General features: G+C 39.9%; 2 protein-coding genes across 2 annotated transcripts; both read right to left on the reverse strand.

The window, feature by feature from the left end:
- Positions 1-26: 26 nt before the first annotated feature.
- Positions 27-1,256, reverse strand: LOC132562246 (uncharacterized). The gene has a single exon (XM_060226985.1). The coding sequence runs from the start codon at positions 1,254-1,256 to the stop codon at positions 27-29; it is 1,230 nt and encodes a 409-aa protein (XP_060082968.1).
- Positions 1,257-3,745: 2,489 nt separating this feature from the next.
- On the reverse strand, positions 3,746-4,975 carry LOC132562238 (uncharacterized). The gene has a single exon (XM_060226973.1). It carries the CDS (start codon positions 4,973-4,975, stop codon positions 3,746-3,748), a length of 1,230 nt encoding a protein of 409 aa, XP_060082956.1.
- Between the last annotated feature and the right edge of the window lie 8,750 nt (positions 4,976-13,725).

A 13,725-nucleotide genomic window follows, 5' to 3' on the forward strand; every position in this document is an offset into this window, starting at 1 on the left:
CGCACGGATGTTGGTCCACGTGGTTATCACTGAAACAAAGCTGGCTGTTTTGCAGCTACCTTGGCGATGAGTGCTTGTTTCGTTTTGTAAAATGGCGCCATTAAGTAGACCTCGTTGCGAAGGTAGTCACTTTCTTGAACCATTTTTTTCACCCTCCGACATTTTGTCTCTGCCTCTTCCCGTATCTTCTGTCTTTCCCGGTGACTAAGCTCGGCAGTGATAAATTTGCGTCTAATCTTGCGGTTGTCCTCGGCACTTTTGTTGAAACCTTCTCCAGCAAAGGCCCAGCGGTACTTCAGGACTTTGTTCCTGGTAAATTTTACTAGTTTGGTACGCCCTAAAGTGTTCACCTGTCTCATTCCTGGTTTTGTATAGGATTGCACTTGATTATCATCGAATATTTCCTCATCTAAATCCTCTTCGTACAAACTGTAGATGTCATCGTCCTCTAATTGCCTGTCGTTCCGTCGCCATTTTTCAAAGAGAACATCAATTTTCCACATCCAGTAATCGTGTTTCCTTGTCTCGTGGCTTGCTTCTTCTACATCAAAGTAATTGTCATCTTCCTCCTCCTTGTCGTCACTGTAGTTGCTTTGGTTTTCGTATTCCTCCTCTGCCTCCCTTATCCTCTCCATGCGACGTTCCTCCTGTCGACTGCGACAGAGTAGTACTTTTCGGTTATACTCGTACGTACGTGTGAATCTTGCTATGGGTGTGGGAGGTACCTGCTCACCCTCCTCATTGCTGTCCTCCTGATGGGCGGTCACTGGAGCTGATCGGGATCGAATAGGTTTCCCGTCCTTTTTCTTACTGTTCTTATTTCTAAATCGGTTGTGCTTACGAATGACATTCTTCTTATCTGTGGTTGTCAAAGATCTACCCGCTGGGGCCGTTAGTGGACGCACGAAAGGAATGTCCTTTCGCTGTCCAACACACCCAGAAGGCCTGTCTGTCTGTGGACAGATTGATTCCAAATTTGAATTTGGGCGCTTCGTGTCAAGTTTTAGGGAAGGTACTTTGTATGTACATCGGACCACTACGTTTCTTTTGGTAAGCTTCTCATCTTCATATTTTTCCATTTGTTTGAGAAGATAATATGCGAACTGAAGATCGTCGGCAAGAATTGCTCTATGGCCTCGCATGGCTGTTTGATAATCCTTTTCGAAACCCCTACAGCTAGCCTCGTATCGCTTCAGAACTTTAGTGTTTCTATTATGTACGCCCTTGTCCAGCGTTTTTAAGTATTTGACTGGCATCACAGCAAGCTTGGGCTGAAACACAATAAACTAGTTAGGTGTATGTATGATGTATATATTATATGAAGAAATGACTGGGTAACGGAAGGTAACTTTAAAGAAATAAACACTATACCTTTTAAATGAAAAATATCCAAGTCGCTGTCCCGCCTTGCTGTCGATGACCAAATTTGTATCGAAGGTACATAAATTCCTTGGATGTTTTGCTTATCGAATATCCTCACATTCTAACAAGAAAAATCTGGATTTTTTTACAGGTACAGTATTAATTAGAGAAATTTTGCTCTCTGGTTATACACTTAAATTACTAAATGAACACTGAACGAACCATCGGTTTCCATGGTACATCTCCTCGTGAAAACGATCGTTGTCTTGGTTGTTGGCTACAGCGTTTGGGAACATAAGTAAATACGATAGTAAATCCTGACATTTGTTTAACATTTTGTGGACAAAGAAGACGCGGGGGTCTTTGTTTAAAGAACGTAAGTCGTGATTAATTAATGGGAACGGGAAGCTAAGATTAAAATGTGCCGCGCCCAAACAATGGTCCAGAATTGCTTGGGATGTAGTTTGCTCTTGGACAACGAGGTTGTGCATTGAAACCCATTGTGGCGGAAAAGGTGGCCGTATATGTTTCACTGGAAACGTTATGTGATCGCAATTGTTATAGAGCTCCCGCGCTTTAGGACCATTGTATCACCATTGTCGGGTATACTTCAATAATGCAGCGAGTCAAGCACACTGGTGATAAAACACTAACAAATCAATGCTGAACCGTTTTAATTGGTGTTCATTTTTGCCACGTCATTGGTAATACCCGTACTGGTAGATATGCAATTGTTACGACCATCTATAGAAATCTAAGGCAGAATTTTGAACGGATGTAGCCAAGATTTCTGAGTTTCTGACCCAAATACGTGACCCAAATACTATGAATTACATAGAATTGTACGGATGATATATTACGTGATAATTGAGAATTGATAAATATCGGACTTTAAAATGATCAATTATTGCTTGTAGACAGTTCTACATTGTCATTGATGATCAAATACAACAGGTAACTCGGTTTAAGCTCTGAGTGACATGTTGACGAAGCACGACTTTAATTCTGAAGATTTTGATACATGTTTGATACAATTTCCGGGCCATTTGGAGCTATTTCCTGTCGTTACATTACAACTAATGTGTAATATTTGTCAGTAGTTTAGTGCTGTTTAGTATACTTTCGGTGCGATAGGATGTGACTGTTTGTTACCATACCGGAGGGAAAACCTCCTGTTATAACCCTGGTGCCTGGCTGTCTGTTTTATTTTTGTGTGAAACAGTTTACTTTGGCAGTGGCGGCTTTTGGTATTTGGTAATTGTATTGCATGAATAACGCGGGCGCCTGCGGCAGACCCGCATTAAAATGTTAGGTGATGAGTATAAAGTGTCTACAAATGATAAATATTACTGACATTTATGAAATTATTTTAAAAATGAACATAATAGTACAAAGTTTTATTTGCTGGACGACTGTCATTATGGTAGGTGCCTTTTTCCAATCAGAGATCTACCGTGTGAACAGTATACCTGTGTTAGTTTAGGTATATACACTGTCCGATCAATACGCTTGTGTTTACCTTACTGATCCGTCGTGTTGTCCAGCCGGATTTTAAACGTCTCTAATGTAACCTTTGTTGCGGATAAGATTAGGCTGTCACGCGAACATTTTTAAAAACTCATTGAACCCCCTTTTTTAGATTCGACGAACCTATTTTTATATCTATCTAAGTGTTATGTAAGCTCTGTATCAATATTTTGATCAGAATTTCACTCGATATCTTCCCAGTAGTTTGGCCGAAGATCTATGTTTGTCTTCACGACGAAGATTTAGATACACTGACACAAACCGTCGGTGAGAGAGACTTACATGTATATTTACAATCAGCCTGTCATTCCACTGCATGTAGTCTTTATATCTGTGAATGCAATGGACAAATCATGACCGAGTAATCTTTGTGACCAAACAAACAGACATGGGAATTTAACCCGCAGCTACAACAATGTACTGACGTAACCGAAGAGAAATTCCACCGTTGATACTTTGACGTTGGAGATCAGGGTGTTCGACCGCATTTGTCGGGTTCCCGTTTTCCACACCGATATGGAGATTACTTACTGTCTGTTTGATATAATATTTATCAGTATAAAATCCCGTCACGGGATTAGTTGTGACGGGCAGGAAATCCTTTAATATCAATAATATCAAATGGTCTGTTTATTGTTTTCTAATAATTTGTGTTGTAAAAGAATTTAAGGCGATCCTAAATGCACACTTTACCTGTAAAAATGAACACAGTATCACGTTTTACTCGTTCTTTTAATGTTTGGTATATGAAGAATGTGAAATGTCATACCTAACCAACAATAAATTACATTTCTATTTTTATGATGGATGTTTGATAATCTCACTTTCGTTCATCTTTTTTACATGTGCATGCCTGTTATCCTTCATATTTCCAGTCTGCAAGTGTTTGTATGTGGTTTCGAATACGTTTACTCTTTCTTAGAATTGCATTTGTTTGCTTTCGCCTGCGGGATATGTCAGCTTTGATGCTATTCAGCTCTTGGCGTGTCACTTGCACAGGACGACGCCGAGTCTTGCTCTCTGTAACAGTGGGCGCAGAATTCGGTCGGAGCAGTGAACGAAATTGGCTTCCATATGTCTGAATGAATTTCTTAGTCTTAATAGATGCATCCGTTTCTGGTTCATGTGAACGAGTAGGGGGCTCGAGAATCGGAGAGGGGGGTTCTTTTGGGGGAACAATATCCTCACTGTAGGGCATACTGTCATTGGTTAAAAAAGGATCTGACATGTCCTCCAGGTTCCACCGTTTTATCAGTTTTGTGACTCTCTTGTTCCAGTATGTTGTCATCTCATTTTCGTCACACTTCCGACGGAAGTCATCAGCTGTACGTGGACGACGAATTTTCCCGTTACGCACGTCCTTATTACATCCTCTTGATTCCCGCATAGAGGATTGTGTAGAGGACGCCCGCGATGCAGAACGGTCTGTCAAAAGTCTACCATTGCGTTCTGAGGCACGAAGGGGAGAGGAATTCGGTTGAAGGTGGACCATGTTTTGTGACGTCGTTTTCGGGATGGTGACATGAAGATCTGAAGTCCGTTTGGAGTGAGAATTGGATTGCGATTCCATTTCATTTTTATTTTCAATTAGAGTTTGTTGAACAACAAGTGACGGATTGTTCGCAGTTGTAGCGTTTTTTCGTTCCATAGACATTTGGCTTTCAAATGTCGGTTCATTGTCAATTTCTGTCATAGATAAATTGCCAAGGCTCGCAATAGCTGTTGAAGGCCTCTTCCTGTCCAGCTCAACCCGAGGTGTGCTTGTCCCATGGCCTGCCGCTGTCAAAGGACGTACCTTCCGTAAGTGTCTGCGTGCCTTGCCATGTACTGGCATAGCTGAATACCGGCCTGTAAAACTATCATATTTGATGTCCCCTCTATCTATCTTCTCCCGCTCATACTGTTCAGCCTCCACCAATAGGCTATAGGCTGATACAACACACTGTTCTGCCGCTCCCTGGATCTTTCGCTGGGTGGCGCGATGGTCATGATCCAAATGATTGCAGCGGCTCTCGAAGCGTTTTTGGAGAAGCGCATTCTTGCCGAAAGCAATTGGCTGGGCCGATACTAGTTTTACCATGGACATTGTGGGGTGAGCAGCTCAGAATCTGAAATAGGCAAACGAATCTTGATGATGTATTCAAAAAGAATAAATTTGTATGAAGTAAACACAATGCCTTTACAGCTACGTTGTATGAAGTGAATTTGTGATTACATTGAAACTTGAATGTAAGCTGAGCGTCGGTAACGGTTATACTTACAAGGTTGTACAAGCAGCTCTTTAAAGACGACTCATAGGAAACCCTATGAGGTCAACACAGAAAGCGAATATAGATAGGAGTTTTGTTTTTATTTTTTAGAAGCTCATAAAGAAATAACGATAAAACGAAACTTTACAAGAAAACATCAAGGTGACATAATTCGTGATGATGCACGGTTCAGAATATATACACGTATTTGACATTCTTTAGAAATTATCAGAACCTCCGCTTTCAGATTTTGACATTTCTTCTGATCAAGTTTTCGCCTTTGATGTTTCAAAATTTAGGCCCTAAAAACAACAAGAAAATACTAACATGTCAACATAATTGTCATCCAAACTCAAATTAAATAAAACTATTTCAAAATATGAACAAAGGAAAGATTTACACGGAGACGTCTGAAAAAGTACTAGGGGAACAAGACCAGGTGTTCCGGAAGAGTAAACGTCTGCTTCTTCATCAACGACAACCACCATGTAAACCTTGGTCAATCCAAGTAAGTAAAGTTACGTTCCCAAATGAGAATTATAGAACAACGGAACCAAACAGCAGAAGAAAATACCAGCACTGCATTGATAAAAATTCCGGAATACTAGGAGAAAGCTTCAAATAAGTATTCAAAGATAACTAGGAATTGTGCAAGAGAACAAAAGCTCATTGTGAATCTAGACTTAAATAACTTGCAGGATTGTAATAGTAACGTATAACACAGTCATACGCATCCAACCCTTAGATCACCCCTACTTATTAATCGTTAGCCTATCCTACTAATCCTCGCCCTATACAGGTTATAATTGACCCAAATACACACCTAATCCGATCTCAAATCCACATTGTGCGGTCAGTCGTGACATGTATAACAATTTCTCACTTGCAATAGAATAATTCCTTGTCGTGTCCACTGTTTGAAGTATGGTGTCATGACAAACAGTATTTCAACCTTTGGAGTGAGAAACAACTCGACAACACTCTAAATAGTCTATATTGCGACTCAGTCTGGATGTGATATAAATGTTTGCGATGTAAAAAATAAAAGCAACATAATATGTAATTTATATGTACATCCACGGACAATAGATTTTACTCTATAACTCCGTGATACATTGAACGAACACCGCGTGTGGTTAAATAAGACAACGACCAATGCATCCTGCTCTATTGTACTGTAACCTACGTACAGATTCAAATAATTGACGAACCTCAAAAATATACTTATCTTACGAGTATCAACATCAGAATTATGATCCACTAATCAGACGTTCTACACAACACTACAACACTGTGTACAGGATGCTGAGGCCAAAATATACCCACGAGTCATAGGCGATCGAAACTGGAAACATCCTTGTTTGGGAGATGGAAACTCCGAGTTTAGCACTTTTCCCCAACATCCTATGTTTTCTATGTGTCGGTACAGTATACTTGTAATGACTGACCCGGACTTAGCAAATACCATGAATTACATTATATACAGTCTATCTAAGGATTACAATTATCTCTGAAAGTCGCTTTCAAATGTCAAAAATTAAAATGATGTTGATAAGTCTGAAAGAGTTCGTGATTTTGTTGTCCAAACAATTGTACAAAAGGTGTTATCAATCGACTGCCATTTGGTTTAGCGTATTTACCTAAGCCTCCGACAGTAGGCACCAACGCTCGTGCCCCGAACATACAGTCAGCCCTGTGATTAATTTCACACTAGATATGCCACTCGACCGGCAACTAAATGGGTTCTATTAGACAAAACAAGTCCTGGTCAGTACTGATATAATTACATTTTATTAAACTTTCTTACAAAGGACGCATTAACCTGCGGTAGATTTCGGTACGGAATTCGATGCCGGCTTTGTTACCATTTTCTGTAGAGTCGCGCTGAATGTAGATGACCAAGCTGCCTAATTATTTTCTCTAACTCATACACCAGCGGCTAACGCCCTCCACAACTAAGGGGATGATATTGGAACGTTCAACACGATAGTGATCGTCTAAAGCTACTTAATACAGGGATTAAACAATTCAAACCTTAAGAAACAGAACAAGAACAATTTGGGTGAAATCAGTAGTTCGTCATTATATTGACAAGATTTCAGTTTTCGATACAAAATTAATGCTAGATACAAAATAAGAGATGTAGCTAAATGATAAATTAATCTGCACATTATCATTGTTCCGTTCTTCTAGGACTCGTCAGTAATGCTAGGACCCTACAGTATGGTGTCCCCGCCTTCTAGGACTCGTCAGTAATGCTAAGACCCTACAATATATTGTTCCTACCTTCTAGGACTCGTCAGTAATGCTAGGATCCTACAGTATGCCGTTCCCTCCTTCTAGGACTCGTCAGTAATGCTAAGACCCTACAATATATTGTTCCCTCCTTCTAGGACTCGTCAGTAATGCTAGGACCCTACAGTATGGTGTCCCCGCCTTCTAGGACTCGTCAGTAATGCTAAGACCCTACAATATATTGTTCCTACCTTCTAGGACTCGTCAGTAATGCTAGGATCCTACAGTATGCCGTTCCCTCCTTCTAGGACTCGTCAGTAATGCTAGGATCCTACAGTATGCCGTTCCCTCCTTCTAGGACTCGTCAGTAATGCTAGGATCCTACAGTATGCCGTTCCCTCCTTCTAGGACTCGTCAGTAATGCTAGGATCCTACAGTATGCCGTTCCCTCCTTCTAGGACTCGTCAGTAATGCTAGGACCCTACAGTATGCCGTTCCCTCCTTCTAGGACTCGTCAGTAATGCTAGGACCCTACAGTATGCCGTTCCCTCCTTCTAGGACTCGTCAGTAATGCTAGGACCCTACAGTATGCCGTTCCCTCCTTCTAGGACTCGTCAGTAATGCTAGGACCCTACAGTATGCCGTTCCCTCCTTCTAGGACTCGTCAGTAATGCTAAGACCCTACAATATATTGTTCCTACCTTCTAGGACTCGTCAGTAATGCTAGGATCCTACAGTATGCCGTTCCCTCCTTCTAGGACTCGTCAGTAATGCTAGGATCCTACAGTATGCCGTTCCCTCCTTCTAGGACTCGTCAGTAATGCTAGGATCCTACAGTATGCCGTTCCCTCCTTCTAGGACTCGTCAGTAATGCTAGGACCCTACAGTATCCTTCCCTCCTTCTAGGACTAATGCGTTCCTAACTGCCTTCTACAGTATGCCGTTCCCTCCCTAGGACAGTAATGTATGCCGTTCCCTCCTTCTAGGACTCGTCAGTAATGCTAGGACCCTACAGTATGCCGTTCCCTCCTTCTAGGACTCGTCAGTAATGCTAGGACCCTACAGTATGCCGTTCCCTCCTTCTAGGACTCGTCAGTAATGCTAGGATCCTACAGTATGCCGTTCCCTCCTTCTAGGACTCGTCAGTAATGCTAAGACCCTACAATATATTGTTCCTACCTTCTAGGACTCGTCAGTAATGCTAGGATCCTACAGTATGCCGTTCCCTCCTTCTAGGACTCGTCAGTAATGCTAGGACCCTACAGTAGGGCGATAATAAAAAGATAGCTTGATCGTAACATTAAGTTGACCAGTGGAGTAAAAATGGAAATTCAAACTCAAAATCGATGAAACGGGGGCAAGATATATCAAAAGATTAACGCGGAGACCATTAAAAAAGTAAATAATAAAACAAATCCAAACAAAAACATGTGCGTGTCAGCGTCTTCTGTTCATTTGACGGCATTTGCCGTGCAAATCTTGATTAATCAAATAAATAAACAAATAAATAAATAATCCAGCACAACCCTGTTCTCAAACAACAACAAAACAACGAGGCATACTAACGAACTTATCTAGCATTATACCACGAGAGGAAATATTTCCCAATGAGGTCATCATGATGACCATGAACAATACTGAGTTGTATTAGGTTGACCAATTAGTATTCAACAATGATACAAATCGGGTTAAGTATTTTCCTCCACTTCTCCTTTGAAAATATATGTTGATTCCAGCCAATTTGTCTCACTATGACTTGTTTTCTGTCCCGATTATTGTCTAGTCTACATCGCCTACGATGCTTTGTTTCGACACTTTTTATGGGAGAAAAAGATACAAATTTAGCCATTCACTTTCGTTGACAATATAGGGACTGACTAGTTGCGAATAAGTTAGAAAACTGAGTTTATAGGAGAAAACGTATACCCGTTGCGGTTTACCAAAAATCGGACCTTCTTGGTTAACGGCATGTGTGTTTGCCACCATGCCACCCAACCATACTGTAACCTCCATGGTAATGTGTTGCTGTGTTGACGATATCAGTTAAAGAAACGAAAACAATCTAACAAGTATCGATTGATGAAAAATATGTTTTCATTCTTTTAAGTACATTTTACTTACTTGTTTTCCGCTTTTTTTCTACACTCCGTGTTTCCAACTATTATATGTAATTATGTCTTCTTGATTTCAGAAGTAGTTCTTTTGAGAAGAAAATCTGTTCGTTGTTTCGGAATATGTATGTAGTTGAGCCGTTCGCTTTACGTTAATAAAGTCTTTTCCTTTCAAAGTTTTATCCGATGTGTGCAAAACCAAAACCCTTCCTCTTTCATATCAGAAAACGAGACGAAATCCCGTTGTTTCCCGATATCCTCCACCCCGAAAGGGTGGACAAGTTGCTGCGTTACCGGGCTGTGTGTCCGGGGTTCAGGCCCTAAGGAGAGCCCGCTGATCGATGAAGGGACCAGGCGACTGTCAAAAAGCTGTCACACTCGGCTATGTGTTTAGATACTTACTTAAATATTCTCGTCACCTGGATTAACACACAAGCGTTTTATTTAAATCTCCCTTTTATACCTGGTCTAAATGTGTACAAATAACACTTACACATACCCTATATTATACGGACAACTGTTTGGATTTAATTTTAAGATATTTAAGTTTATATATAATTGTATATCATACAATTTTATTATCAACACACATTTGAAAACTTTGTTGTTCAAAGGTTTTGATTGTGAACCATGACTTCTGGAACCGGTGCTATTGTATACCTTATCGGCACTAATTAGTTGTTGTCACCTCTGTTGTAGGTAAGCCATAATTACTGCCCGCTCTTCTAACAAATAAATCATTTGTTGACAAACTCCGCACCAAGATAAATCCTATTATTTCTTGTCCTTTCACAAATAAGTACCTGCCACTGTATTGTGGTGTCATTGCGGTACCGTTTTACACAGGTTAGTGTGTCAAACTTAATATACAATATACAAGCAAGGACAGTGGTAATAAACAGATACACGGTGTCATTAAACAGATATACGATAGTGACAATATACAGATACACGGTGTCATTAAACAGATACATGGGAGAGTCACTTTACAAGTACACGATAGTGACAATAAACAGATATCCGATAGTGACAATATACAGATATACGATAGTGACAATATACAGATATACGATAGTGACAATATACAGATACACGGTAGTGACAATATACAGATATACGATAGTGACAATAAACAGATATACGATAGTGACAATATACAATATACAGATACACGATAGTGACAATATACAGATATACGATAGTGACAATATACAGATACACGATAGTGTCAATATACAGATATACGATAGTGTCAATATACAGATATACGATAGTGACAATATACAGATATACGATAGTGACAATAAACAGATATACGATAGTGACAATATACAGATACACGGTGTCATTAAACAGATATACGATAGTGACAATATACAGATACACGGTGTCATTAAACAGATATACGATAGTGACAATATACAAATAGACGGTATCATATACATGTACACGGTACCATTCTAAAAGTGCATATTGTCAATCTATAGGTACATGGTATTGTCTCTATGTTTGCCCTTGGCCATAAATTACGATATGAAAATTTTAATCAAGACTGATTTTTTTTGTGTGTGTATTAACTTGTCGTACTCCTTGCAATGTCTCCTTTCGTGTTTGGTGCCGTATGCCAACAAGCGATACAACCAGCTTAACGATAACCCGGATTAAACTGGAGTGTCCCGTACTCCAACAAAACACACGTTTGTTTTGCCACTTAAAGCAGCGTTTGCACGTGTATCACCAATAAATCATACTTGTGCCCATACTGTATTTAAAAATGGCATGTCGAAAATTGACAAATGCTGAAAGATTGGAAGTTTTGGAATGGCTCAAGGTGGTATGACATACCGGCATGTTAGCCATTCTGTAATTTCTCTGTTAATACAGCGTCTGAACCAAACCAGGTATGTTGACAAGTGTCCAAGGTTTGGCAGACCTCGAATGACTACAGATCGGGAAAATAGTATGTAAACAGAGAAGGCAAGACCCATTCACCACCGTCAACAGGCTCGAGGGGGGATAGCGGAACGTCATTGTTCATGCTAGCTAGCGTACCGTCGACAGACGTTTAAACAATAGGCAACTTCGATCTCCCCCGTCAAGTAAAGCGTTCTCTGTTTACTGGAAGACACAAACAAGTAAGACTGCAATAAGCAAGTGATCAACTGACAAGGGATTTTATGTCTTGGAGAAGAGTGTAATGGGCAGATGAAAATCTGCCTTTTACTTAGTCCGAAGGCAGGGTCCGTGTTTGCAGACAAAGAAATACGGCATACCATCAGAATCACATTTTGGGAAAAACAGCATTTGATGCTGGCTGTGCTACTCTTTGGGGTGGTTTTCTCTTTTGATGGAACTTTAAATGGACATAAGAAACGTAATTAGATCCTTCGTCCTGTAGTAGTTCCGCCATTCGGTGCCCGTCACTTAGAAACTGGTCTATCCTAATAGATGGCAATGCCAAACCACACAGAACACGCTAGTACAAGATTATCTGCCCCATGACATACAATGTCACCAGACATGAACCAAACAGGGCATGTATGTGGGACTTTCTCGTACAAAAAGGTCAATCAATGGGATCTAAAGTGCCTATTAACCGGAGAATTACGGACTGCATTGATTCCGGAGAGGTTGAAGTGTTCTCAGAAGAAGCTTCGGCGACTGAGCCATGGTAGGAGACGACGGGCCGAGGACTTGCACCAGAAGCGTGGTGGTTATACAGGATAGAACTCGGTGATAAGTTAATTCCTGATTATGTAACATGCTTTGGTGACTTTTCCTAGACCCTGGGAATGCCTTTTTGAGCGTGTCATTATACAGAACTTCCGGTGCTATAAATTTCTTTCCCTATCGACTACGTGTAGTTGGGGTTGATGCCTTAAAAGCATTACTATATGTCCTGTTATGTTGCCATTGAGTATTTTCCTAAATACAACGAATAATTCTAAGCCAATTCTAACTTATGGCCGAGTGTATTTAATAAAAATAAGCAGTGGACGGGAATACAAACTTTAGGTATAATATGTTGTAAATATACCGGTAACCACAATACCAATATACAAATATGGCGTTAATATAAAGATATTTAATTAACTAGATCGACAAACACAAGTATAATAAAACTGATTGCTAATTGAATTTGTTCATACAATCAGTTATTGAGATAAACTTACATATTGTCTTTAATATTGTTACTTATAGGTAGGTGTTGGTTGTGAGAGATCATTACTGATACAATGTAGACATCTACAGTGTCCATGCTGGTACTGTCGTTATCATATCACACACCGTTTTACTGTGTGTCATTACTTATGAAAATACGTCTAATGGAGGAGGTGGATAAAAAGCCTTACAGCACTATCAACCACGCCCACACACGCATACATTTTGTGACAAAACACCAAGAACCTTACAACACCATCAGCCACGCCCATTCACCCATACACTTCATTTCAAATCTGAAAGTTGAAATTGAAGAAGAAATGAATTAAAAAATGCCAAAGTCATGTTGTTGATACAGAATAGATGTGTTAAAAATCAAGCTGGCTACCTGTAGAACAAGGTCGCGTCAGCATGTGTAGAACTGTCCGTCTACCAGTAATATCACATTAGGTACAGACATACAATGGTCAATAAAGGACACTGCTGATGACAAACGGTGTTATATTAAACGATCGGGGTTCCTGTTTACTTGTGTGCTTCTTTCTGGTCTTGAATATTCGTTAGATCGGAATGTCTCTTAACATTCACCGTCAGCCTTGATAAGTGATATATCATAATCACTATGTACTTAATTGGGAAAATATCAGTATCAACATCAGTTAAGGTCACTTTGGCCAAACATAAGCTGCCTGAACTGACCACAACACATTTTGATTTGAAATGTAACTATTACGTAATGAAGTTGCAAATCGGTAAATAAAAGTTGGAGTAAAGAATCTTATGCAAACAAAAGTTTAGTTTAATATCAACAGGCTGGACATTGGTACATGATAGATAACGGTGTCACTTCTTCCAGATTGTGTTGACAGAATCTTTATCTACTGTCCAGTAAGGGTCAGTAATTAAGTCATTGTAATCTAATTTCATATCTGTATTGTTCCGGAGCAGATTTGATAATCTAGCTTTAGTTCGAATTGTGGTTTATTTATCAGTATCTGTTATCATGATGGTACATACCATCCGACATCTTAAAGCATTAATACAGGACGATCAGCATTGCTTCTAGTGAAAAGTCTCGG

This window comes from Ylistrum balloti, unplaced genomic scaffold (assembly GCF_031769215.1).
Source record: "Ylistrum balloti isolate Yb309-2 unplaced genomic scaffold, AGI_CSIRO_Ybal_v1 Utg371384, whole genome shotgun sequence".
Lineage (NCBI taxonomy): Eukaryota > Metazoa > Mollusca > Bivalvia > Pectinida > Pectinidae > Ylistrum > Ylistrum balloti.